A 24,812-nucleotide genomic window follows, 5' to 3' on the forward strand; every position below is an offset into this window, starting at 1 on the left:
AATCAATCAATAAACAAGTATTTGTTGAGTGCTGAATCTGTGCAAAGCCCTCTGAGTGTGTGTGTGTGTGTGTGTGCACATATGCATGTGTGGGGAGACTAAGAAAGGAAAGCAGCTGTGGTAGAAGGAGCACTGAACTCAGAGTCAAGGGATCTGGATTCTTGTTCCAGCTCCACCAATAACTTGTGTGATCTTGGTTGTCATTTTCCCCATTGTATCTCAGTTTCCTCTTCTATTAAGATTCAGGGAGAGGTAGCCAGCTGTGGTGGAAGGTGCACTGAACTGGAAGTTAGGAGACCTTGTCCCAGTTCCGTCAATAATTTGCTGTGTGTCAAAGTCACTTTCCCTGAGTTTGTTTCCTCTTCAGTAAGATGAGAGGGTTGAACTAGAAGTCTTGGGGGAGGGGTGGCTCCCAAACAGTTTCCTGGTCCACCTGCCCCTCGGCTTTCAGTAAACGTCACCCGCATTTCCAGTTCAATAAGAAAGGCAAAAAATTCTGGAATTTCCTGTGCATATGCACATTAGAAAAACCTTCCTTTACCCCTTATTCAGTAGACCTGGAAGCACATCCTGGAATTTATTATGCATATGTACATAAGAAATAAAGAGATTAATTAGATTAATTTCAATAGGATGAGCATGTGGTTGGCCAAACCGTTCCAGTACTACCTGGGCAAGCTCCACCTACACCAAACCTGGAACACTAGGACTAGATGCTCATGTTCCGCGGGTTACAGCCCAAACTCCCCACCCTTCCACATTCAGTCCCCAGGCTCCTTTTCCCCCACAGCCGAACTTCTTCTCAGGCGGTCTGGAAGTCTCAGAATTCCGGCCCCAGGTCTATTTTGTAGCAACAGCACATGAACTATCGCGACATTCCCCGACAGCAAACTGCCTTAACCAGTCCAGCAAAATACAAATCACAGAACCCGATGCTTTAACAGTTCTACTTCGACTCTGGAACAGGCAAGGAGGGGGCAAGGGAGTGCTCCCCCACCCCCCAGGACAAACATTCCTTCAGGCTTGGAAGATAACCCAACCCGAGGAACCTCGGAACCCTAGAAGAGCGGGCTACGGGGACTGGGGGGAGTCAAAGGGTAAGGAGCGGAGGGGTGTGGTTTGGTAAAGAATGAACACCGAATACTTCCGGCGAGACCGGAAGCGGAGGCGAGCGAAGCGGCCACGGGCCCAAGCTACAGGGATGGCTGGGCGGACGACCCTTCTAGCCCTTCTGGCCGGCGCCGCAGCACTAGCGGACGCCTCCCAGGGTGACCGTGAGCCTGTGTACCGAGACTGCGTCGTCCGCTGCGACGAGTGGAACTGCTCTGGGGCCGGGTTGCAGCACTTCCGCTCCCACCAGCCAATCTACATGAGTCTGGCAGGTAAGCCCCGCCCACGTGGAAGCCCCGCCTCTTGGATGCTCCGCCCATCTTCTAACCACGCCCACGCCCCCTCACCCACCTAGTAGTTGTCCCCTCCCTTCCATCTCTTCGTCTCCAGCGTCTGTGCCTCGATTTCCCAACGGGTAGGATTGGGGAAGTGATTGACAGCTCAGTGGTGACCATAGAGGTCCTGGGCCACACAGCCCTGAATCCTCTGCTCTCTTCCATGCCTGGGGGTAGAAGCAAAGGCCGCAGTGGTTAAAGTGCTGGGTGGGTCTGGAGTTAGGAAAAGTGTTCTCAGACACTTAACCAGTTATGTGACCCTCAGCAAGTCACACAATCTCTCTCAGCCTCAGTTTCCTCCTCTGTAAAATGGGCACAAGAACATTTACCTCCCAGGGTTGTTGTGAGGATCAAATGAGATAATGATTGTAAAACTCCTGGCACATAATAGGCACTATATAAATGTTAGCCATTATCATTATTGTTAGATTCTGTTTAGTTCCATTTAATTCTATTCCACAAACATTGATTAAAGTTCCTGTGTGCAGAGTCCCATGCAGGGGAGATGCAGAGTTTATCCTTGCTCACCTGGAGCTCACAATCCCTCATAGAGGTAATCATGCACAAACGGGCAGACTGTGTTATGAAGAGAGCTACAGATGGAATTCTCTGAAGAAACTCCCCGAGGTAGAGGGGTACAGCCCTGGTTCTTTTCTCAGGAGACCTAGGTTCTAGTCTAGGTTTGATCCTAATTATCTCAGTAGTCTCGGCCAAGAAATGTCCTCAAGCATTGCTTACTATGGACCAGGCACCATAATAAGGCCAACTGTTGCAAAGAAAAATCCAGAACGATTCCTAATCCAATAAACCCAATAAATATTAAATACCTACTACATGCTAGACACTGGCTGAGGATACAGTTAGTTGTTATTGTTGCATTTGTCCTTCATTCTCAAAGAGGACCATGACATCAGGGAGATGATGACATGACTTGTCATTGACTTGGATTTGAGTGAGGGCTGTGCAAGGTCACCTTTGTCCTCCATAGCCATCTGGGTCTAGGGGAAAGATATTCATCAGGATGACTGGAGATAGCCCAGGATGCAGTGGGAGACCCCAGCCCTTTTAGGTGAAGGTCTTTTCAGGTTCAAAGAGAAGCTTACATTCTAATGGGAGTGATAACATGTACATAAATAGATGTGGACAAGATGCATGCAGAGTAGTTGGAAGATAACCTTTAGAGGGTAAGATGTTAACCCCTGGGGTGGGGGGGGGGTAGTAGGAAGGGTCTCTTACTGAAGGTGGTCTTCTCAGCTATAAAATAGAGTTAAATCTTTTACCAGATCCTGTGGACTCTACCTTTGAAACATCTGTAGTATTTATTTCCTTCTCTCTGACACTGCTGTACCACCCTGGTACACACCCTCATCACCTGCTTAGACTATTGATTGCCTGGTCTGTAATAGCTTTATTGGCCTCCCTTCTTTAAGTCTCTCCTTCCAGTCCATCCTCTAAACCATGTCACCTCTCCTATTTAATAAACTCTACTGGCTCTTTATTATCACCAAGATCAAATGCAAAAATCCTGTTTGGCTTTTAAAGTCCTTTATAACTTGGCTCCTTCCTACTTTCCCAGTCATCTTATACCCTAACACCCCTTTACATACTCTACTATGCAATGACATTGGCCTTCTTGCTGCTTTTTGAACAAAAATTTGACTATCTCCTGACTCTGCTTTTTCACTGGCTGTCTTCTTTGTCTGAAGTGTTTTCCTCCCAATCTCCACCTTCTGGCCTCTCTGGCTTCCTTCAAATCTCAACTAAAATCCCAATTTTTGCAAAAAGCCTTTTGCAATTCCCTGTTAATGCTGGTGCCTTCCCTTAGAGATCACCTCCAATTTATCCTGTATACAGCTTGTTTATACATAGTTGTTTACATGTTGTCTTCCCTATTACACTATGGGGTCCTTGGGAACAGGGCTTGTTTTAGCCTTTACACACACACACACACACACACACACACACACACGTGTTGCAGCCAGGTTGCACAGTGGAGAGAGTACCAAGCTTAGAATCAGAAAGACCGGAGTTCAGATCTGGCCTCAAACACTTGCTGTGTGACCCTGGGCAAGTCACTTCACCCTGTTTGCCTCAGTTTCCTCATCTGTAAAAAGAGCTGAAGAAGGAAATGGCAAACCACTCTAGTATCTTTGCCAAGAAAACCCCAAATGGGGTCTTGAAAAGTCAAACAGAACAGAAACAACTGAACAACAGTGTGTGTATACACATGTATATGTATAGATATGTATGTTTATATATGTATGAATATATGCGTGCACATGTGTATATGTATATACACATGGGCACACATCAAGAAAACCTTTTAAAAGAAAAAAAACAGTGGAGACTAAGAGAGTTATTAAAGTGGTATCAGGAGAATCCAGAAGACTCAGTATCCCAGAAACCAAGGAAGAAGAGGGCCTGGTCAGCAGTGTCAGACGCTGAAGAAATGCCCAATTGCATGAGCATCCAGACCACTGGATCTGACAATGAGGAGGTCACTGATGACAGAGTTTCAGGAGAGCTCTAGCTTTATGATCCTATGACCCCCTAAAACTGTTCAGAATCTCAGAATCACCAGTGACCCCTTCATGGCTGCTAGCTGCCTCTTTTCCATCCTCCCCTTCCTTGACATTCTGCAGTGTCCCTAGGCACTGTTACCTCTTCCTTCTGGCTACTCTTGCCTGTTTTGTCTTCAGTGACATCGTTAGACCTGATTGTCCTCTCCTCTGATCACTCCTCTGCGTGTTTTGCTGATTCATCTTCCTCTTTCTGCCCTCTAAATGTCTTCTAGGGTCTTGTTCTCAGACCTCTTCTTTCAGTAGAATTTCTCCTGTGGTGATCTCATCCATTCCCGTGGTTTCAATTATTATCTCTTGCAGATGACTCCAAAATGTAGATCTCCAGCTCTGATCTCTCCCCTGAGCCACAATCTTGAATTTCCATCTGCCTGCTGCATTTCTCCACCTGGATATCACACCCACACCTCAAGCTCAATGTGTCCCAAACTAAATTCATCTCTCCCCAAAAAACTGCAGCATAGTACAATGGAGAGATCACTGGATTTGCAATAAAGTGAAATCAGAGGGCTTCTATTGGAGCTTGGGCTCTGCTTTTAAACAAGTTAGGACCTCTTTGGGCTTCAGTTCCTCACCTGTATGATAAAGAGTATTAGAATAGAGGCCTCTAAGGGTCTCTCCAGCTCTTATGTGGCATAATTTGATTCTACTTCTGGCTTCCCTATTTCTACTGATGGCAGTCCTTTCCTGAGCCATTTGGACTCAAAACCTGGAAGCATTTTTGACTCTTACCTTTCCATCATACTCCACATCCAGCTACTTGCTTAGTGGGGAGCTTCTGGGAACTGGAGGAGCTGATCTGTTAATTCTACCTCCAGCATATTGTTGCACCCATGCCCACTTTTCCACTCTCATTGCTGCTTCCTTAAATCAGTCAGTAAACGTTTATACTAAATGTACAAAGGTACAAAGAAACACAAAAGACAGTCCCTAACCTCAGGGAGCTCACAATCTGATGGATACACCATACAAATAACTATGTACAAACAAGCCAAATGCAGGATAAATAGAAAGTAATCAACAGAGGAAAGGGGGATTGGGAGGGGCTTCCTGTAGAAGATGGGATTAGTTGTGACTTGTAAGAAGCCAGGGAAATCAAGGGGCAGAGATGAGGAGGGAGAGCATCCCAGGCACAGGGGACAGTCAGAGAAGATGTCTGGAACTGAGAGATGGAGAGTCTTGTGCTTGGAACAAGGTGAAAGCCAGTATCTGGAACAGAAGAGTTCATGGGGGAAGAGGAGGGAGGGCTAAGGTGTAACACAACAAGAGAGAGGACTAGGGCACCAGGTTATGAAGGACTTTAATCTCCAAACAGGATTTTGTATATGAACAAACTGGAATTTATTAAATAGAAGTGTGGTATGATCTGGCCTGTGCTTTAGGAATATCTCTTTAGTGGCAGAATGGAGGATGGATTGATGTAGGGAGAGACCTGAGATAGACCCACCAGCAGGCTGTTAAAGTGATCCAGGTGTGAGGTGATGAGGCGCCTTAGACTGGGGGAAGTGTCAGAGGAGAGAAGGGGACATATTCAAGAGTTGTGGGGTGAGATGAGAAGATGTTTTGTGAAGGTGAAATCCATAGGCTTGGCCACAGACTGGATTGGATTGGTTCAGGTCCTTATTACCTCTTAACCAGAACTTCTGAACCAACTTCTCTCTTTTGCAATCTAATCTTTACACTGATTACCAAAATAATCTTTTTAATATAAAGCTCTGACTACATCATTCCCCCTTCCCTAGATTCTTTTCTGGCTTTCCATTACCTATCACCTAAAATGCAGGTTCCTTAGTTTAACATTTAAAACCCTCTTAATCTGGTGTATCCTGCCTTTTCAGTTTTATTTCATTTTCCTTTTACACTCCTCCAGAAACCCTGCATTCTGGCCACCTGGTCCCTAGTCCTGCCTTATATATTCTTATAGGAGCAGGCTGTCTTCCATATCTCTGCCTCCAACTTCCTTCATGTATCATGTCCTCCATGAAGCCTTCCTGGCCCAACTCAGCTGAAATTGATTTCTCCTACTCCAGATTTCTCTTAGCATTTTTCTAGGCCTTTCCTCATTCTTACCCTATTCTATCTTGTATAATAGACATTTGTGTACATTATACACTGTTGCCCTAGTTAGATTGTCAACAGATTAACTAGGGGGACTATGTTGTTTTTCATCTTTCTCATCTCAGTGCCCCTGTGCTTTGCACATAGCTGTCTTTTTGAAAATGTTGAATTTAGTTGGATTAAGTTAAGTGGTGGTTGGGGCTAGGGTGGGGCTAAGGAATTCAGGCCACCTCTGGTCCAGACCTAGAATTCTAGAATCTTATTGCTGAGAGGGGTCTCTAATCAGCCTCATTTTACAGATGGGGAAATAAAGACCCAGAGGAGTGAACTTACTTCCCCAGGGTCACACAGCCAGTTAGAATTATCTGAGCCCATATTCCCTAATTCCCAATACAATGCTCTTCCCACCGTTGTTAGCTTTTTTTGCCCCCAAATGGCCCACATATGCACATACAGAGCTCTGTGATACTTACTCCCTGCAGTGTGTGGGAGCCAGGAGTTTTGAGCCATATTGGGAGATGGGGGAGATGACCTAGTTTTTCTCCATTCACATCACAGAGCAAGAGAAATCTTCCCTGTGGAGGTAAAGACACAGTGGGGGGAGGGGGTGGCAGGGGGGAGAAGAAGGCAGGTACTGCATCAAGAACTTCTCTCCTGCATAAAGTGAAAACAAACTTGAGAAGAGATGAGCCATTGGGTGGGTGGGGAAGACTCCAGCTCAGATGGGTTTCATCTCCTTTAGAGAATCAGAAAATCTCTCTTATTTGCCCAATTAATTCTCATCCAGCTTTTAATATCCTTCTCACAGGTGTCATCTCATCCTGGGGATGAGGGTCATGGGGATAGAGGCCAGATTCTTACATTCCATTTTATTTCTCACTGATCTACAAATGAAATTTCTCTGAGTCCCTATCCAGATTTTTAAGACAGAGAGTAGGGTTGGGGTTGCTAAGAAACTCTTTGTTTTTTTCAGGCTGGACCTGCAAGGATGACTGTAAGTATGAATGCATGTGGGTCACTGTGGGCCTCTACCTCCGGGAAGGTTACAAAGTTCCTCAGTTTCATGGAAAGGTGAGTTGGAAGAAAGAATGGTGATGGGTGTGGGGAGAGAGCCTTCTGGTGAGCCGGGGAGGGTGGTGGGATGGAGTATCGTGATCTAGGAGGCTACAGTGCTAGGAAGGGGGCTCTAGGCTGTGTGTTTCTTTTTGACCTTGTTCTTATTTCTGATGGTCCAGTGGCAACTCTGTGCCCTGGCCCAAGCCTGGGAAGATCAGATGGGTGAGCTGGGCATGAGGTTCATTAGTGCCATAAGAACACAGACCTTTCAGGCATTTAAAAAAAATAAGAAGAAAAAGACTTTATAAGTAAATATGACTTTCTCTACCTGCCATCATGCTTTGAATTGTTTCTCCAGCAGTGGAGGTGGGTCATTATTATAACTGGTGATAATAAACATTTATCTTAATGATAATTTGATAAGTATTAAGTAGCTTCCAAAATGGTCTCACAGATATAACCTTTCATTTGATCCTCAGTGAAAACATGTGAGGTAGACAGGCAGATGCTGTGAGATGAGGCCCATTTTACAGATACGGTACAGTATGGAGAAATGGAAACAGAAAGGTAACTGTGAGCCAGTTATTGGGCCACAGCCACACAGCTAGTAAGTGGAAGAGCTCAGATGGGAACCCAGGCCTCGTGGCTCTCTGTCCCTGTCCTTCCCATTGCTCACCCCTGGTCTATTCCAAGGGGAACAGTTTGCAGCCCCAAGACAGGCTCTTGTATAGCTTACAGGAAAGAGTAGGGACTGAGGCTGTGAATTTGGTCAGATGCTTTATCCTCCCAACCCATCACCCAGTAGAACTTTTCACTTGGGGAGAAATACCCACAAATGTGTCTGTGATGCAAATTAATTGAATAGAACTCCCAGACCTGTTTATAGGCCCCAAGCAACATTGCAGGTTTCTCATCTACGAACCAGACCCAAACCACTGCAAGAAAACCTATGAGCATTCAGGACTGAGACCAGCTAAGAGACAGAAATGTAGAAGAGAGGCCTCCTGTTTTCCTGACGATGGCAGAAACTGTGGATGTATGTTGCAGCACCCAGGCGATGCATGACTGCGCTGCTTCTTCCTTTTCAGTGGCCATTCTCTCGGTTCCTTTTCTTCCAAGAACCAGCCTCAGCTGTGGCCTCCTTCCTCAATGGCTTAGCCAACCTGGTCATGCTCAGCCGGTATCGGACCTCTGTCCCAGCTTCCTCTCCTATGTACCACACCTGCGTGGCCTTTGCTTGGGTAGGTAACTGGGCACTAATCCACCCTGGGGCTTGATTCCTTATAGAGGAGCAGAGAACTCCTGACAGGCAGCAGCAGCATTGGGGATGGGGGTGCGGGTGTTGGAGACAGTAGGGCAGGCTGGAGTTCCAGACGCCCCAAAGAATGCTGAAGAAAAGAGACTCAGCTCCTGCTGTGTAGGAGCCCTTTTTTCTAAATGGGAGGAAATGCCAATAAATGCAAATATGCAAAAAAAAACCACCCCAAAATTCAACTTGATTGAATAGAACTAAAACACTTTTTTGTAGGTACAAACAACTGCAAATGAATCTGTGAGCACCTAGAGGACTGAGGCCTAGTAAAAGAGTGCCCAGGAAGGTAGGGTTAATTAGGAAAATCTTACTGGGAAGGAGGCAAGGAGATGAGGGCAGCACTTTGGAAGGAGGGGAAGGAGATGGACACTTTTAAAGCCCCCCCTGCACTTTGTCTCCAACCTGCCTGTCCAGGCTTATTGTCCCCTACACCCTCTAACATGGCTGCATCCTAGCTTCCTTACCCTTCTCTGAATTCCATCCCCAGCCTCTTGTCTCTGCCCCTGCCCTGGCTTTCTTGCATGCCTGGAATGGATTCCTTCACTCCACTTCTTAGAATTTTCAGTTTCATACAAGGTTTAATGAACTGAGGCAATGTCTTCCTGGAAACCTTCCCTCCCTCCTCAGGTTTTACTACATGTATTTCTCTGTTTAAATGTCTTATTGTTCCAGCAGGACATTAGCTCCCTGTCAGCAAGGACTTTGTTGTTCCGGATTTGAGGCACAATGTAGAGCACCTAGAAGGACCTTAGTAATTGCTTGTTGAAGTGCATTCAGTGCCAGGAAAGCATGGCATAGTGGACTGAGAACTGGCCTCAGGGTTAGGACAATCTGGGTTTAGGTTCTACCTCTGATACTAGCAGTGTGCCCCTGGGTAAGTCACTTACCCATCTGATACTTAGAATCTGGTACTATAAATTAAAGAGAAGGTTCTGGCCTACATTCATTAAGGGAGTTTCCTATACTGTATTCATGAAATCATAGATCCAGTCCCCATTCCTATTGTGTGCAAGTCCTGGTTGCTAGGTACTGGAAAAGGTACAAAGTTTAGGTAGCTTCTTGCCCTCATGGTATTGACATGTAAGAGGGATGGAACCCATTCAAAAATACTGTAATACAACATAATCCTTGAGGAGAGGTCACAAAGGACAGGGAAGTGGGGGACAACGTGTTGTCTAGCCAGGTTTTGTGTATCCAGTCCTAGTGTTTCCTAAATTCTCTAGTCGCACATTACCAACTTCTTCCTATCGATCTCCCACCAGATGTCCTTTAGGCATCTTAAACTCAGCATACCCCATTCATCATTTTCCCCCCTCCCTCTCCTTTTCTAGGTCACTGCCATCCTTGGAAGCAATCAGGATCACAGCCTGTGACCCACCCTTGACTCTCTGTCACTCTCCTCCTCCGTATCCAGTCAGCTGCCAAATCTTGTTCTTTCTTTCTGCACAGCCTCTTAGATTTTTTTCCTTCTCTCCATTCATATGGTCACTTCCCTATTTCAGGCTCTCACCACCTAGACTGTTAGCTCACCTTCTTCCTAACTGGTCTCCTCCTTTCAGGTCTCACTTCTCCAGTCTGTCCTCCTCTGACCATGTGTAGCACCAATGCAATATTTGCAGCGCCCATGATCACAATAAAGACCTAAAGACTGTAACTATAAGTAAACTTTAGCAACCACCTATTGTCTCCTATTGACATTTAAATTCCTTCATTGTCTTGCTCTAGCTGACCTTTCCAGATCTGTTATGTGTTAATACCTTTAATATACATTATTTTAGCCAGACTGGCCTATGTGCTATCTAAATCTTATATAGAGCTTTCTGTCTCCTCTCACCATGCCTTTGCCAAGGCTGTATCCTATACCTGGAGTTCTCTCCTTCCTCCTTTCCCCCCCTATTTTTCAGAATTCCTGGCTTCCTTCAAAACTCAGCACAAATGTCACTTCTTCCTTTCTCCAGGTCTTTTCTGATCCTCCAGTTGTTTATGTTTATCTGACGTAGATTTTGCATTTAGTTTTGTGTGTATGCATTGTTTTCCCCAAACAGCTAGTAAGTTTCTTGAGGGCATTGGAAATTTTGTTTTTTATCTTTGTATCTCAGAGCCTGGAACATAGTAGGCATTTAATTGATTAATTCTTTTGGCTGAAGCACAGAGTACCTTCGGGGAATAGAACAAGATAAATCTGGAAACCAGGGGAAGTAGGAATGCCAGGTGCTGTGAGGTCTGGAACCAGTCACTGAATGTATTCACTAAAGTTCCTATATGTGCCAGGGTAAAGACTGAATTTTTCTCAGTAATCCATCTGGAGCCATTGCAGAGCTTTGAGCAGATGAATGATAGGGAGAGATCAATGCACAAGGCAGATTCTTCTGGAGGCAGGATGCAGGATGAATTGGAGTAGAGAAAGACCTAGTAAGAAGTGGTTGCAGTAATCTAGGTGGGTAGTAGCAAAGGTCTATATTAAGATGGTAGCAATGGGAAGAGAGAAGAGAGTACAGATACAAGAAATATTATTGACAAGGAATGAATGGGTCTTGGTGATTGGCATGAGAGGAACCATCAGAGGAAGCGCCAAGGTTTCAAACATGGTGAATTATAACCCCACTGACATATGAGGACAGAAAGTATGGCAAGTTTTAAGGTGAAAAAGCTGGATTTTTGATAATGTTGAGTTTGAGGTATGGATGGGACAGCCAGGTGATAATAGCCTATAGGGGCCTAGAGCCTGAGAAGGTGGTGCAGAGCTGGAAAACTGCATTTGGAAATCACCTGAGGGGGGATGATAATTCAAGCTGTGGGAGGGGGTGAGACTGCCAAGGGGGAGAGAGAGCCAAGGGCAGAACCCTGAAGAACCCCCTCCCTGAAGTTTTCTGAAGAAGAGAAACCATTGGGAGAGAAGGGTTGACTAAATGGGGGTCTCAGAAACAAGGGACTGGGGAGAGACTGTAGATGGAGAGGGCAAATAGTATCAGAAGCTTTCAAGAGGTCAGAAAAAATGTGGACTTTATTTTTTTCCCCTTTTTTCTTTTCCTTTTCTTTTTTTCAACATTCACTTTTGTAAAACATTGAGTTCCAAATTTTTTTATCCCTTCCATTCCCCCTCCCCAAAAATGAGGGTTTCAAAGATGATTGGATTTGGAAAAGACAGTTGTCAGGGGAGCTGTTTAATACCAAGGGGTTGAGGAAAGGGTGGATGGTGCCTTGTACCTAGTAAAAACTCAGTAGATAGGGGCAGCTAGGTGTCACAGTGAGTAAAAGCGCCGTTCACAGAGTCAGGAGGACCTGAGTTTGGATCTGCCCTCAGACACTTAACACAAAAAAAACTAGCCGTGTAACCTTGGGCAAGTTACTTAACCCCAATTGCCCTCCAAAAGGCAAAAAAACCCAACAACTCAGTAGATGCTTGTTGAATTGAACAAGTGGAATCAGATTTTTTGAAGTTTGTTGATGAAGGGAAGGAGAGATGGGATAGTCACTGCAGCTGGTACAAGAGTAGTCAAGGAAAGACTTGAAGAGATCTGACCATGTTTGAAGTAGGATGGAGCCAATAGAAAGAGAAATAGGATGAGAATGGTAAGAGCTCACATTTACATGACACTTTACATTTTTTGAAGTGTGTTATATCTATCATCTGATTTGATCTGTTCAGTAACCCTGTGAGTAGGTGCTGTCTTTATTCTCATTTAATAGATGAGGAAACAGGATCAGAGATATTAAGTGACTTACTCAGAGTCACACAGATACTAAGCGTCGGAGGCAGGATTCCAACCCAGGTCTTCCTGCCTCCAGGCCCAGCACCCTAATCCCTGCAAAGACCAAATCTCCCTTAGTTTTATCCCTTCTATACCCCTTCCTCATTCTCCTGGCTCCAGGACTGAGCAGAGAGGTCCTTCAGGCTCACTGTGTCCAGCAGGGTCCCTAGGGTTAGAGAGTTCTTAATCCCACCAGGGCAGAGGACTGAGAGCAACTGAGAAATCCAGACCAGGTTCTGAATGACAGTTGGGAAAATGAGGGAAGCCTTATCTCCGAGGACATACGGAGATCAATATGTGTTAGGCCATTATAACTTCTCTTTTAGATTGATGGCCAGGGGTAGGGAGAGAAGGTGGTCAGGGAGAAGAGGCCTTGCTGAAGGGCTTCATCTGTGCCCATGTCCTCCGCTCCTTCCCTGCTTTCAGGACCCCTTAGAGAGGCCGCCTGTCTCTCTACACCTGCCTCATTCTGTTTCTGCCTGGGCTGTTTTAGCTTCTCACACCTTTACTTGTCACATGAGAACAAAGCATTCCTGCTTGTGTTCTCTCAACCCAGTTCTCTGAATTTTCCACGTGAATCATAGGGCAGGAAGGGACTCCTTGGGGTCCTTGTCTTCAGGGAGGCCAGTGACTAAGTATTTCAAATGGCTACCTGGAAACTCTTGAGTCTTTCCTCCTGGCTTTAACATGTTGGGGACACCCCCCCCTCCCCAGGACTCAGATTCTTTTTCTTCCTGACCGTGAGCATTTTCCTTTTTATTTTTTTTTTTAAAGCAATTTTTAAAGTTAAGTAACTTGCTCAAGGTTACACGGCCAGTTATTTCTGGGTGTGGGGCTTGAGTATCTGAGCTCAGATTTGATCCCCAGGCCATCACTGGAGTTGGTGCTCTTACTCGCTGTGCTACCTGGCTGCCCCAGCATTTTCCTTTTTAAAGGGATCAGGTCTTTGAAGAGAATGAACCCTGACTTCTTGGTGACAACCCTGAGATTTCCAGGGATAATGAGATGGAAAAGTGGGGCCTCTGTTCGACCAGCCTTCAAATTGGCTCATCTCAATTTGCTAAATGCTTTATTAAGATTTCTAAGACTGGGACCTGGAGAATGCAGAGAGAACTGTCATTTAAATGGGTTTCATAATTCACCTTCCTTTTTTGTCTTAATCTTTAGGCCTTTGGTTGGTTTCTAGAAGAATAAGGGATTTTATTCAGTGTAGAGTGTCATCTGAGCAGATTATTTCTAGGCTGGGACTTTTGGAAGGACCAGGGTGTTACTGACTTAAGGGGGAACTGGGAAGGTTAGTACAAAGGAATTCAGTCCTCTTCTGGACTCTAGAATCTGGGGCGGCTAGGTGGCGCAGTGAGTAAAGCGCTGGCCCTGGAGTCAGGAAGACCTGAGATCGGTTCTGGCCTCAGACACTTAACACCCCCACAAAAATACTAGCCATGTAACCTTGGGCAAGTTACTTAACCCTAACTGCCTTCCAAAAAGGCCAAAAAAAAACCTACTACACAGACTCTAGAATCTTCTTTATTAGAGTTTTGTGGACCTTGGTCTCCTCTGCTGTGGGGCTGAAGCACATCTTGTCTTGGAAAAATAGCTATTCCTATGTTGTTATCTCCTTGTTCTGAGTAAATCTACACCCTTAGGCCCAGAGCTGAACATCATCAGGCCATTCATAGCTCTGACTGAGTTGCTTTTTGGTCTGGTGGGATTGGGAACGCCCTCTGTCCCCAGGGACTAAGGCCAGGCATGGTGGGCATCCCTGCCCGATTCTAGAGCTGGGAGATGGAGAAAGGGCCCTAGAGGCATAGTACTGCCTTCACCTTCCAGGTCTTCTTTTCCATCAGCCAATACAATCCTCCCCTTTAAAAAAAGAAGAAAAAGAAAAAAAAGAAAATTGAAATTTTCTAGAAAAAGAAATTGAAGGTGAAGACTTAAGGACCTTTTCTGAATGGACCTGCAGAGGACAGACCTCTGCTAAGACAGGAATCAGAGGCAGTGGTGGACTGAGGATTTAGCAGGAAGGATGGAGGTTAGACCTTAGAAAGGACTTCCCAGCTGTCCTGTGTGGGAGATGTGACCACTTTCTCCCCTCCCCTCCGCCAGAGCTAGGGGTGAGATTCGGTGGCCTCTTGGAGGCAGGCATTCCGGATGACAGCAGCCTTCATATTTAACATTCTGACTCCCTGCTTCCCAGGCACAGAGCTATTTAAAGATCTGCTTGTCTTGAAGGGAGTGTTGGTGACAATCCTGAGCACTAGGTCTTAACACCAGGGTTTCACGATTCTTGATGGCATTGAGCACGATTTTCACCCAGCAATTGACTTCATTATTCTAGTTTTTTTTCCCCTTAATGGTCTTATTTTGCAGATGACTCAAGCAGGCTGCCCACCCCTGTCCTGCCCTCCCTGTTTCGCTGCAGCTCAGTCCCCCTTGATGCTGCTGGCTCTGAGGTCTCTTCTCCATGGTGTTTATGCAGAGCTATTGGCGCCTGCTGGGCCCCCTGTTATTTGATCTCCTCCAGCAGGGCCTTCTTATTGGCAGGGTCACCTCATCCTCAGCCCCCATTCCCCCCCCCCCCCAACTAGGGGTGGGGCACGGCTGCTAGGATAGGAGCTTTGGTTTGGACTGGGGGCTTTGGGCTCTCTCATGGCTGCCCCTCCCTGCCCTGAAGGGGAAAATAGCCAGAGCCAGTGACCCCCTCCCTGATACTCTCCAAGCAAAGTGAAATAGAATCTGTTTCTACCAGACTGGGGTGGGGGTGGGGATGGGGAGTTAGGGAGGGGGAGGGTTCGAGTGTTTGGTTCCACACCCTTGACTGCCCAAATGCTGGGCTTTGGGAGGACTCTTGGTCACCCAGACGTGAGCTAGAGTTACAGTCCTGGAGAGCATCTAGTCTGGTCCATTTTACAGCTTAATTGGAACCAGGCAGAGGTGGTGTGACTTATCCAAGGTCACATAGAGTCTGTGGCAGTCAGGACTAGAACCTGAGTTTTAAATGCCTAGGCCAGTGCTCTCGTCAGTCACCTCCTCAAAAGAATGAAACCTTCCTCATGGTAAGGATACACCCTGAACCCTAGAGGTGGAGCAGGCCGTGGGCCTGAGTGGAGCCAGGAGAGCAGCAGTGCTTGTGTGCCCAGTCCTGCCCCTGGGCCTTCCTCCTAGCAGTGTGTGCAGACCACACTGATGAAGGGGACCTAGCCCTGGGTTTGACTTCTGATGCCCCGGGAGGAGCTAAGGTCATCCTGAAAGCCCCCAATTCCATAGTACTTTCAGATTATTGAATGCAGTTCAGCCAGCATTTGTGAAACCCCTACTCTGTACCTAGGGCTGTGCTTGATGATGGGGAGTCAGAGATAAAAAGGAAGGGGTGTGGAACAGGGAGAGGTGTCATGGTTCAAAGCCTGCCTCTAATTGGGCAGTTATTTCACCTCTGAGGGCCTCAGTTTCCTCATCTGTAAAATGAGGGGTTAGACTACAAGCCTGTAAGGTCTGAGTTGGAGAAACTGAGCCTCAGAGAGTCCAGGTGACATGGTCAGAGCAGGACTTGAACCCCAAGGCCTCCTCATTGGTCTTGTTACTCCCCTGGGAAGGGGCCCTAAAGAAGAGGGAAAAGCCAGACCAATCCTCCCACCAAGTAGAGAGGTATCTGACCTTTCAGGCAGGCACAGCGAGGCACGGCAGAGCAGCAGGTCTTTACGAGTGGGAGCGGGAGGAGCATGGGATAGGAAAAGCAGTATTGCACCGTGGGGGGTCCTAAGTCCAACCCACGGAGAAGACAGGCTTCTTCTTCATTCTCAACCTCAGTCCGTTTCATGCCCCCCCTTCCTGTAGTGGTTAACAAGGCAGTTGGGTGACTGCCAGCCCAATCCCTGCCGGCTGGCTCCCTTCTTGGCTCTCAAGCATCATTGGCACCAGGTCCTCTGTTCTCCTTCCAGATTACACCTTGTCTGCTTTGGGAAACCTGCCCTACCTGACTTTCAGTGTCCCTGCTCTTCCTTCCAACCTCAAGGCCCAGCCCCAGTCACCTGTCATGTAGTGACTCCACCCTACCTCCCTCCCCCATCCCCCCCATCCTTAGAAACACAGCTTGGAAGACACCTCTGCCCCAATCAGATCAGCATCCTCAGTTGCCCACCTGGTTCCAGACAAGATGCCATCAAAATCCTCACTGTTAGAACTTTGCCCCCTTTTCCTGACCATCCCCAAAAGAGGTGGGCTGGGGTGGAGGAAAGAGAAAATTAACCTGGGGGAAGGGGGCATGAGATCTGTGCCGTGGTGGCCTGGGGGATGGTAGGGACCTGCCTTGTGATGAGGGAGAGAGAGTGGCTTAGAGTTATTGAAGATCTGAGCCAAAGGGAACTTTCAAAACCATCTAGTTCATCCCTTCTGGAAAAAATGAGACCCAAGAGACCCAGTGTCCTAACGTGCCCAAGATTACCCTGAAATGATATCTCTCAAGTCCCATCTATCAGTCAACAAGCATTTATGAAGTGCCTGCTGTATGTGAGGCACAGGGATCCATTCTAACATCTAGTGCTCATCCTGCATGTTGTCTTGAGCCCCCTGACACACACCCTTGGCATCGCAGGGCAGTGCCTGCCTGGCTTAGAGGAGGTCTGCCCACTCCTACTCCATCAGCATGTTTCTGGGTTTCCTACTCCATGGCCTCGAAAACTCCCACAGTCCGACCCTGTGTCCTCTTGTCTGTCCTTCATCTTCTCTGTCCTTCCTTATGTGAAGTCATTCTCATCACCCCTTCCTCTCCCCTCACCCTACCTTGTGTCTGTTCTGCCTTGGTTTAGCCCCTCTGCCTTTTCCCCAGCCCTGCCCCCTCTCCCCACCTCCAGGTCATTCTCAGGCCCCCACTCAACTTTCCTTGAACTCAAGGCCCTACTCTTCCCTGTTGTCACCTTATAAAGTAATTCTGTACTGTTAACTTTAAAATAATCAGTCCCATTTGCATGATGTTTAGCACCTCGTTCCTTGTAATTAATTTTCTAATTAATCCTCCTTGTCTTCCTCTCCTCCCCCCAGTCAGCCCACTTCTCCCTTTTGTCAGTGCCCCTTCCCTCCTCCCTATGGTCTCCAGTCTGGGCTCTGGTATATCAGGTTGGGCTGGCCTGGCCTGGTTGGGCTCTTCAGTATCTTTTGTGGTGGGATCAGCTTGATCTTAAAGCCTGACACACCCCAAGCTGACTGCCCCCCTCCAAAAAACCCCAAAAAACAGACTCCACCCCGGCATCTGGCTCCTTACCCCTAGCCCAGAAGCTGAGGTCACTCATCTCCCCCAAACCTGTTATCTTTGGGTGGAGGGAGCTGTCATCGACCACTGCCGGGGAGAAGAGGTGTGGCCCCTGGGGGCTGTTGTCTTAGAGGTTGGGTAACTTGGCAGTCCTGAAGAAACAGGTTCCCAGGCCTGCACAGGACCATGCCAGAGCTGCCTCTGGTATGTTCCTGGCTGGGGGAGAAGATGATGGAAAAGAACCATAATTGGGGCTAGGGATTTCTATAGTAGGTCCAAGAATTGGTTCTGAAATGGTCCTTAGCCATTTGGAAAACAACTAACTTTCCCCAGGCCAGGAAAAGAAAAGCTAAATGTTTGGAATAGAGGGTTGTGGGCAGATGGAAGGCTGTGACTGCAATAATGTAAACCACTCCCCCACCCCCAAAACCTGAAACTGAAAGCTGAATAAAAGGAGATAAGAGGCCCCAGCCCCCTCCTTTCTGTGTAGAGATGGGAGCCTCTGGGTGTCAGACTGCCTCCTCCCCCTCCCCACTGCCCTCCCTCTTTTTGGTATGGGTTTTTTTATAGGGATAGCTCACTGGGCGGGGGAGGGGGAGGACTCTGAAATGAAAGTGAAATAAAAACAAAGGTTATCAATAAAACTTTTTTTTATTTCAAATGTGAGTATGTAGAGGTAAAAGCCAGAATAGAATGCTATGTGTGAGGTGGGGAGGCCCGCCCTGAGACAGAGACTTTTGGAAACATGACCTGAGCAGTGGGAGACTAGGCTGGAGACTCTTCCATTAAATGGGGCCAACTCTAATCCCCTGCCCACTGTACTTACCCCAATCCTCAGGTCTCGCTCAATGCCTGGTTCTGGTCCACAGTCTTTCACACAAGGGACACCAGCCTCACTGAGGTGAGTACCCTTCTTGTGCCAAGGTAGGGGCTGGGGCTGGACATCCTTCCTAAGCTCTTCTGTCCTCATGTCCCAGGCTTATGTTCTCATGGCCCCATATATTTCCCGCTCTAGATTAGGGGAGTGGGATTCATTCCCCAGCTGACTGGGAAAAACACATCCACATTCTTCAGAATATTGCCTGCCTGCTCCCCCATCCTACCTTCTCACTAGTGAGGGAAGCAGGTATAAACTCTCACTCATCTTGACACATTCCCCAGAAAATGGACTACTTCTGTGCCTCCACGGTGATTCTACATTCCATCTATCTGTGCTGTGTGAGGTGAGTGTCCCCTCTACCACCAGTAAGGCCTACCCAGCTGGTCTGGGAGTGAGTTCAGATGAGGACAGATAAAATGAAAAACGCTTCTCATGATTCTCCACCCACCCTTTTCCTTGAGTTGGTTCATTTGACAAGCTCTTTGGCACCCACTGCCCATTTTCTATGCCCCTTCATTTTACATCTAGGTCGTCATCATTGAAGGGGTACAGGGGAAGAAAGAGTAGAGTAGGGCCTCTCATATGAAGCAGGCAAATGAATGAATCCCAAGGGAATGGGTGTGAGGTCCCCTTTTTCGGCTTTTTCTGTGTTAGAGGCATCAGTGGCACTCAGTCCAGTGGCCTCCAGGAAAATGGATGACTGGATCTGAGTGACTCTATGGTGGTGGTGGGGGGGGGGTGTCACAGGACTCTGGGGCTACAGCGCCCAGCTGTGGCCAGTGCCTTCGGGGGGTTCCTGCTGCTGCTGCTAGCTGCCCACATCTCCTACCTGAGCCTCGTCCACTTCGACTACGGCTACAACATGGTGGCCAACGTAGCCATGGGTGAGGCTGGGCTGAGGGTAAAGTGGGGAACCATGTGGAAGGCAGTGGGGTGTTGGATTAAGAAAGAGAGAGAGAGACAGAGCAAGACCCTAGTTTGAATTTTGTTCTTCCAACCTGTAGAAATGACCAGTTGGGCTTCAGTGGCAGAGACCCATTGAAATGGGGCAAGGAGAGGGTTGTCCTTCTACTGGGGATATTTGATGACATGGGTTTGAAGTGAAGATGGAGTAGGCCTGGGTGGAAGTTGTGGGGGGCATTCTAAGAAGTAACTTGTGTGTGTGTGTGAAGGGGAGGAGGGTCATGGTATAGGAGAGGAGAGAAATGGGTTATAGAATAAAGTGAAGCTGCAGAGTCAGGGGAGCCGGGATTAGAGAACAACTAGGGCTTGGAGGTCCAAGAAGATGTCCAGGAGGGCTGAAGGGCTCCTAGGCACCCTCACCATTTCCCTGTGGTCCTCTTTCCCCAAGGCTTGGTAAATCTGGTGTGGTGGCTGGGCTGGTGTCTTTGGAACCGGCCTCAGTTGCCTCACGTGTGGAAGTGCGCTGTGGTGATGCTTCTGCTACAGGGGCTGGCTTTCCTTGAACTGCTGGACTTCCCTCCCATCTTCTGGGTCTTGGATGCCCATGCCATCTGGCATATCAGCACTATCCCCATTCACTTCCTCTTCTTCAGGTTGGTGCCCACCATGCCTATCTCTCCCTCTCCCAAACTCATGCCCCATACACTGCCTCCACAGGAGACATGCCCATCTCCCTTTGTTAGACTCCTATGCCCCAGCCCCATGGGTGCTGCCTTAGCCCACTCCCTGTTTGTATCTCTCATGGACCAACTGATTTCCCCTCCCATGGAAGACACCAACCACTTACTCAGCTGGACTTCCCCTTTCTGACAGCCTCCTCATCTGCTGCCCAAGTTGGAGGATGGAAGAGTTCTTTCAGTTCCATCCTTAGAGGTTCATGATGTCAGTCATCCCTCACCTCCTCCTTTCCAGAGGATCCTACCTTTTCCTCCTGGGCTGATGAGGAAGGCCTCAGTCCCCCCATTTTGCCCCAGGCAGAAGAGTAGTGGGATTGGGAGCCCAGGTAACACTGCCCTTCCCTTTTTCATTCCCACAGTTTCCTGATGGATGACAGTCTCTACCTTCTCAAAGACGTCTCAGTCCCACTAAAGATAGATTGAAGGGGTGGGGGACAGCTTTACTTGGCCCTGGCCTCAGCTCTGGCTGTTGGGAGCTACAGCTCACGGGGTGGCATGGCTCCTTCCCTTTACTCCTTAAACTTGGACTCTGCTCAGCGGTGGAGAAGTGACTCCAGCACTCTCTGCCCCTTCCTCCACACTGTTGCCCTCTCGCTGCCTTCAAAATACTGTTGGACTTGAGCTATTTCCCTGTTCCCTCACCCACCTCCATTCTTCAGACATTGAATGGGGTTAGTGACTGAGCCTGATGAGCAGTTGGCACACTCTTCCACTGACCTAGAGAAATCGAAAGGCAGTGAGTGTGCACCTAGCTTAGGTCCTCAAGGTGATCTTCCTTCTGCCCCTCAAAATGCCTGCTCCACCTGCATTCTCAGTGGGCTCCCCCACATCTGTTTCCCCTGCCCTCATGGGAAGTGAGTAGGGGCTTTCCCTCTCAGGTTTTTTTTTCCAACAGGTGCCCTCCCCCATGGAACCACTAGGTGGCAATGGATGCTAGTTGTCTAGCATATCCAGGTTGGGGCTACTCTTCTCACACCCCCACCCCCACCCCTAGGAGAAATACAGAGGACCCATAGAGTGTGCCTAGAAGAAGCAGGCCCCTGCTTTGTCCACACACTCAGGAGGAGTCACCACCTTCCCTTTGCAGGGCCCCAAACCCATCTCCATCCCCCAGCCAGGCAAAGAGCCAGAGAAGCCCAACCACTGTTTGGCTCATTGTCAGACTGGCTCATTCTCTTGCTTCTCAGGGAAAAATGGGGTGTGAGTGTGTGCCTGAGTATAGATGTGAGTGTGGGCACGTTCATGAGGATTCAGTCAAACTCAGCAAAACGTGTCTTGAGCTTCCTAGCAAGGCACCCTGCTAGGCAAAGAAAGCCCTGCATTTGGGGATGGGAGTGTATAAAGGTTTTTGGATGAAGGGGGTGAGGGGGTGTTTGTATATCCTCCCCTAAACCCTCCTCTCAGTCATTACCCTCTATTTCCACCCAAAGCTCAGCACCTTGCTTCCCCTCTTCATCCCTTAGTTTGTGCAGGGATGACTCTAGTCCCATGAGGGACCCAGACTTGAGCTAAAAAAGTAGCTCTCCTTGAGGACTGTTCTGTTACTTAGCTTGGGTGCCACCAGATCCCCAGCCTCCTTGCTAGCACCAGTGCTAGAGACCATCATCTCTCTGATCCCCAAGTCACTTAACCTTCCTGACACCCCATTTCTTCATCTGTAAAATGGGGGGAATGATCCCTATAGTACCCACCTCACAGGGCTGTTGTGAGGCTTCAAGGAGATCATGTATGTAAAATGCTTTGCAAAGCTTAAGCTGTTCTCTATGTTATTTTTGTATTTTAGAGAAGAAGGGCCTCAAGGAGAGGGTGGGAAAGATAATTATTCAGGGAGGGGAGTCTTCCTGCTCTTCCCAAAGGTGAGGCCTAGGGGCAGTGCCAGCACAACTGGGCTTGAACAAAGGTGACTTCTGCCAGTTGCTGGCAGCCCTGGCACATTCCTGTGGTACAGTGGCACTTTTTAGGTCCCAGAGACTTTACCTCCCAGAGAAAGACCTAGTGATTGGGGGAAGTTAGGGCTCTTTCTCCTACACCTCTCATCTCCAGTTTGAGGAGTTTGGGGCAGGGGATCCTGTGTTTGTGCCAGTGACAATGAAAATATATGAGGAGGGAGGGAGGAATGCCTCTAGTAGACCAATTCAGTCTTGCTTTTCTAGACCAGTGCTAAATGTGAGGGAAGAGGGAGGGAAAGGAAAGAAAGGAACTGAGAACAAGGGTAAATATGTAGAACCATGGACATAAGGGAAACTAGAAACAAGGGGAGATATATTCAGAACCAGGTGAAGGTTCGCTAACTGTTGAGTATTTGCCCAAAGTAGAGAAAAAGGGAGGGTGCCCTGTGTCCCTCATTTTAATCTCCCTCATCACACCCCCAAGGTTCCTTTTCGATCCCATGATTTTCCCTAACCTGTCCCTTCCAGCCCCCCCCCCCCCCTTTTTCTTTCCTTCCTCACTTCCCCCATACCCCTCAGCTTAGGAACAGTAAGGAGGCTGATCCGATGTTATTCAGACAGCATGAAAAAAGAAAAATTTATTGAACCAGGATACTGGGTTTTTGTGCCCTTCCTCCATGCCTAGCAAAAAGAGAGGCTTCCAGACAGCAACTACAGACAGCTAAGAAGTGGGGACTATTATTTTTTATTGTGCCAGCCCAGGCATCAAGTACAGATTCTGAAATGAATGGGCACCAGACATTGGATATCTCATGCCTTTCATGCCACTATCTTCTTTGCCCACACAAAGAAGATGCCTTTGACATCATCCACACCAGTCTGTAGGTGTGCAGGCATGGTATATGTTCGGAAATCTCGAACCTGATACCCACTTTGACTCAAAGCTTCTTTCACCTCCCCCTCCTTAATGGGCACCACAGACAGCTTGGCTTCCCCTGCCAGGTACCAGGACTCCTCCAGGGCTCCTATGAGCAGGAGGTGTCCACTGGGTCTCAGCAGGGTCGTGATGTGGTCCAGAGCCCTCTGGAAGCTGGCATGATCAGGGCTCACTGCCTCCAAGCAGAAGGATGAGACCAGGGCATCAGTGGGCAAAGGGGCTGGACTCCCAGGACCCAGTGGCTGGGGCTGGTGCACATCAATGGGCAGGATCCTCTTCACTTTGGAACGAAGTTGGTGCTCCTTCTCTTGCCAGGACTCTCTGTGCAGGGAGATAGCGATGGGATGAGGACCCAGAGTAGTAGAACATAAATAACCCTTCAAAGTGCCTTTTCTCAGTGTCTTGCTCTGCCAGTATGTCCCATGGATGTCCAAATTCCAGTCTTTCTATTACCAACAAACTTTTTCCCTTCAGACCTGTCCTGATCTGATTCATAGCTCTTTCCTGTGTGATAGGTTTTACTGTTCATAACCAGCTTTCTTGAGTTCCACCTTGTGTCTGTTTCTTGAGATGAGATGAGAAATGAGATGCCTGACGTTTCACCATGCCAGTTATACCCAGTTACTGACTTCTTTCTAGTTCTTCATACCTAGTGACTACCCATGGTTAATCTCATATTTTTCTTACTATACCCATGTAAAGGCAACAGACAGATCCACCAACATCTGGTTACATCTGTTCTCTACTCCCTCCCTTCACCTCACATCTGTCTCCTTCCCCTTCTCCCCTCACGTCTCAGGTTCCTCACTCATGTTTACCCCACCTATGGCAAGTCACTCACCCTTTGCCCTCGATGAGGCAGACATGTTGACTGTAGAGGCTCCAGTCAAAGGCACCCGGGTCCTGTCGAAGCCAGACCCCCAACTCCTGGCGATTCACCTCCAAGAAGTCAGTCATAGTGATGTCCTCAAAGTGGGCACAAGCACTAAGCAGCTGGTACACGGTGGGGCCAGAGCCAATATCGATGAGGCTATGGCCAGTCACCTCACCTATGGGACCAACAGCCAACATCTTAGTCACAGTGTCCCCCCTCCTTGGCTTCTGTCTGCTTCATTCTTCACCTGTGCAAACCTCCTCTTCTAGGTCGATCCCCATCTTCTCTACTTCTCCCTGTCTCATATATTTGTCTCTGTCTCTGTGTATCTCTGTTTCAGTCTTTCTCTATTTTTGTCTCTCTCACCTTATCCTCTCTTTTTCTGTCCCTTCCCCCCAACCTCCGTCTCTTTCTAAGATTTTTTTTCATGTCTATTAATCTGTGCCCATCTGAGTTACAACCTTTCTGCAATTCTGCCTGCTTAGTTTTGCGCTCTCCTTACCCTCTCAAGCCATGCCTCAGTTTCCCCCGGCCCTTGCTGCTCACCAGTGGCAAAGGTTTCGGCTAGACATCGCAGTTTCCAGGGTCCCACGCCGTCTGCTTGGCGCAAGTCCCCTCGAGGGGGTCCATAATTGTTTCGGAGATAGGAGCGAGGATCGAACCGCTGGTAACTGGCGGCCACCGCCTCCCTACCTGGGTCCGAAGTTGCCGCAGTCACCGCGTCTTTATCCTCGATGCTCATCGTGCCTCTTGCCTGCCTGATCTCTCGCTGAGGTCAGGGCTATATATCTCTTGCTGGATCTCCTCACCCCGGTCCCATCCATCTCTTCCCCAACCTAGCCCGGCCCAGTACAAGAAATGTGGAAGGACGCACCTCCCCCTCCCACACACACACTCCCCGCCCTACCTCATCGCCCCCCCCACCACGCTGGACTGGAAGGATGGGCTGCCCCAGGCGACAGTCCCTATGCTTGTGAGCCCATCCATCTCGCTTAGTGTCAGCAACCGCTGAAGCACAGGGTTCAGGTTGAGGGGTGCGGGGATGGGGGAGGCGGGAGGAAGAAGGAGGGACGGTGCATGCCCGAGGCTGAAACACCGGCTCCAGGTTCTAATTGCACTTGGGATGTATCTTCATGGTCAGCTCC

General features: G+C 48.2%; 2 protein-coding genes and 1 long non-coding RNA gene across 6 annotated transcripts; 1 reads left to right on the forward strand and 2 right to left on the reverse strand.

Annotated features, from left to right (window-relative positions):
* The first annotated feature begins 609 nt into the window (after positions 1-609).
* PGAP3 (post-GPI attachment to proteins phospholipase 3) lies at positions 610-21,720 on the forward strand. 4 transcript variants are annotated; one of them, XM_069074270.1, is made up of 8 exons: positions 649-1,382; positions 7,056-7,153; positions 8,227-8,379; positions 18,286-18,348; positions 18,609-18,670; positions 19,075-19,211; positions 19,679-19,883; positions 20,327-21,720. In XM_069074270.1, exons 1-8 carry the CDS (start codon positions 1,130-1,132, stop codon positions 20,388-20,390), a joined length of 1,035 nt encoding a protein of 344 aa, XP_068930371.1. In that variant the 5' UTR covers positions 649-1,129; the 3' UTR covers positions 20,391-21,720. The 4 variants fall into 4 exon arrangements, with proteins under 4 accessions (XP_068930372.1, XP_068930371.1, XP_068930373.1 ...); XM_069074271.1 differs by lacking the exon at positions 8,227-8,379 and having other exon boundaries at positions 610-1,382; XM_069074272.1 differs by lacking the exons at positions 19,075-19,211; positions 19,679-19,883 and having other exon boundaries at positions 659-1,382.
* Positions 13,714-16,256, reverse strand: LOC138150815 (uncharacterized). The gene is made up of 2 exons (XR_011165659.1): positions 15,857-16,256; positions 13,714-14,065 (listed from the first exon to the last, which is right to left on the reverse strand). It is a non-coding gene; the product is annotated as an uncharacterized lncRNA (long non-coding RNA).
* A 745-nt stretch (positions 21,721-22,465) lies between the features above and the next one.
* Positions 22,466-24,527, reverse strand: PNMT (phenylethanolamine N-methyltransferase). Its single transcript, XM_069074274.1, has 3 exons — positions 24,214-24,527; positions 23,635-23,842; positions 22,466-23,114 (listed from the first exon to the last, which is right to left on the reverse strand). The coding sequence occupies exons 1-3, from the start codon at positions 24,407-24,409 to the stop codon at positions 22,676-22,678; spliced, it is 843 nt and encodes a 280-aa protein (XP_068930375.1). The 5' UTR covers positions 24,410-24,527; the 3' UTR covers positions 22,466-22,675.
* Between the last annotated feature and the right edge of the window lie 285 nt (positions 24,528-24,812).

Source organism: Petaurus breviceps, unplaced genomic scaffold (genome assembly GCF_028583685.1).
Source record: "Petaurus breviceps papuanus isolate PSGF00001 unplaced genomic scaffold, PetGlider_PUasm1.0 90887, whole genome shotgun sequence".
Taxonomy (NCBI): Eukaryota; Metazoa; Chordata; class Mammalia; order Diprotodontia; family Petauridae; genus Petaurus; species Petaurus breviceps.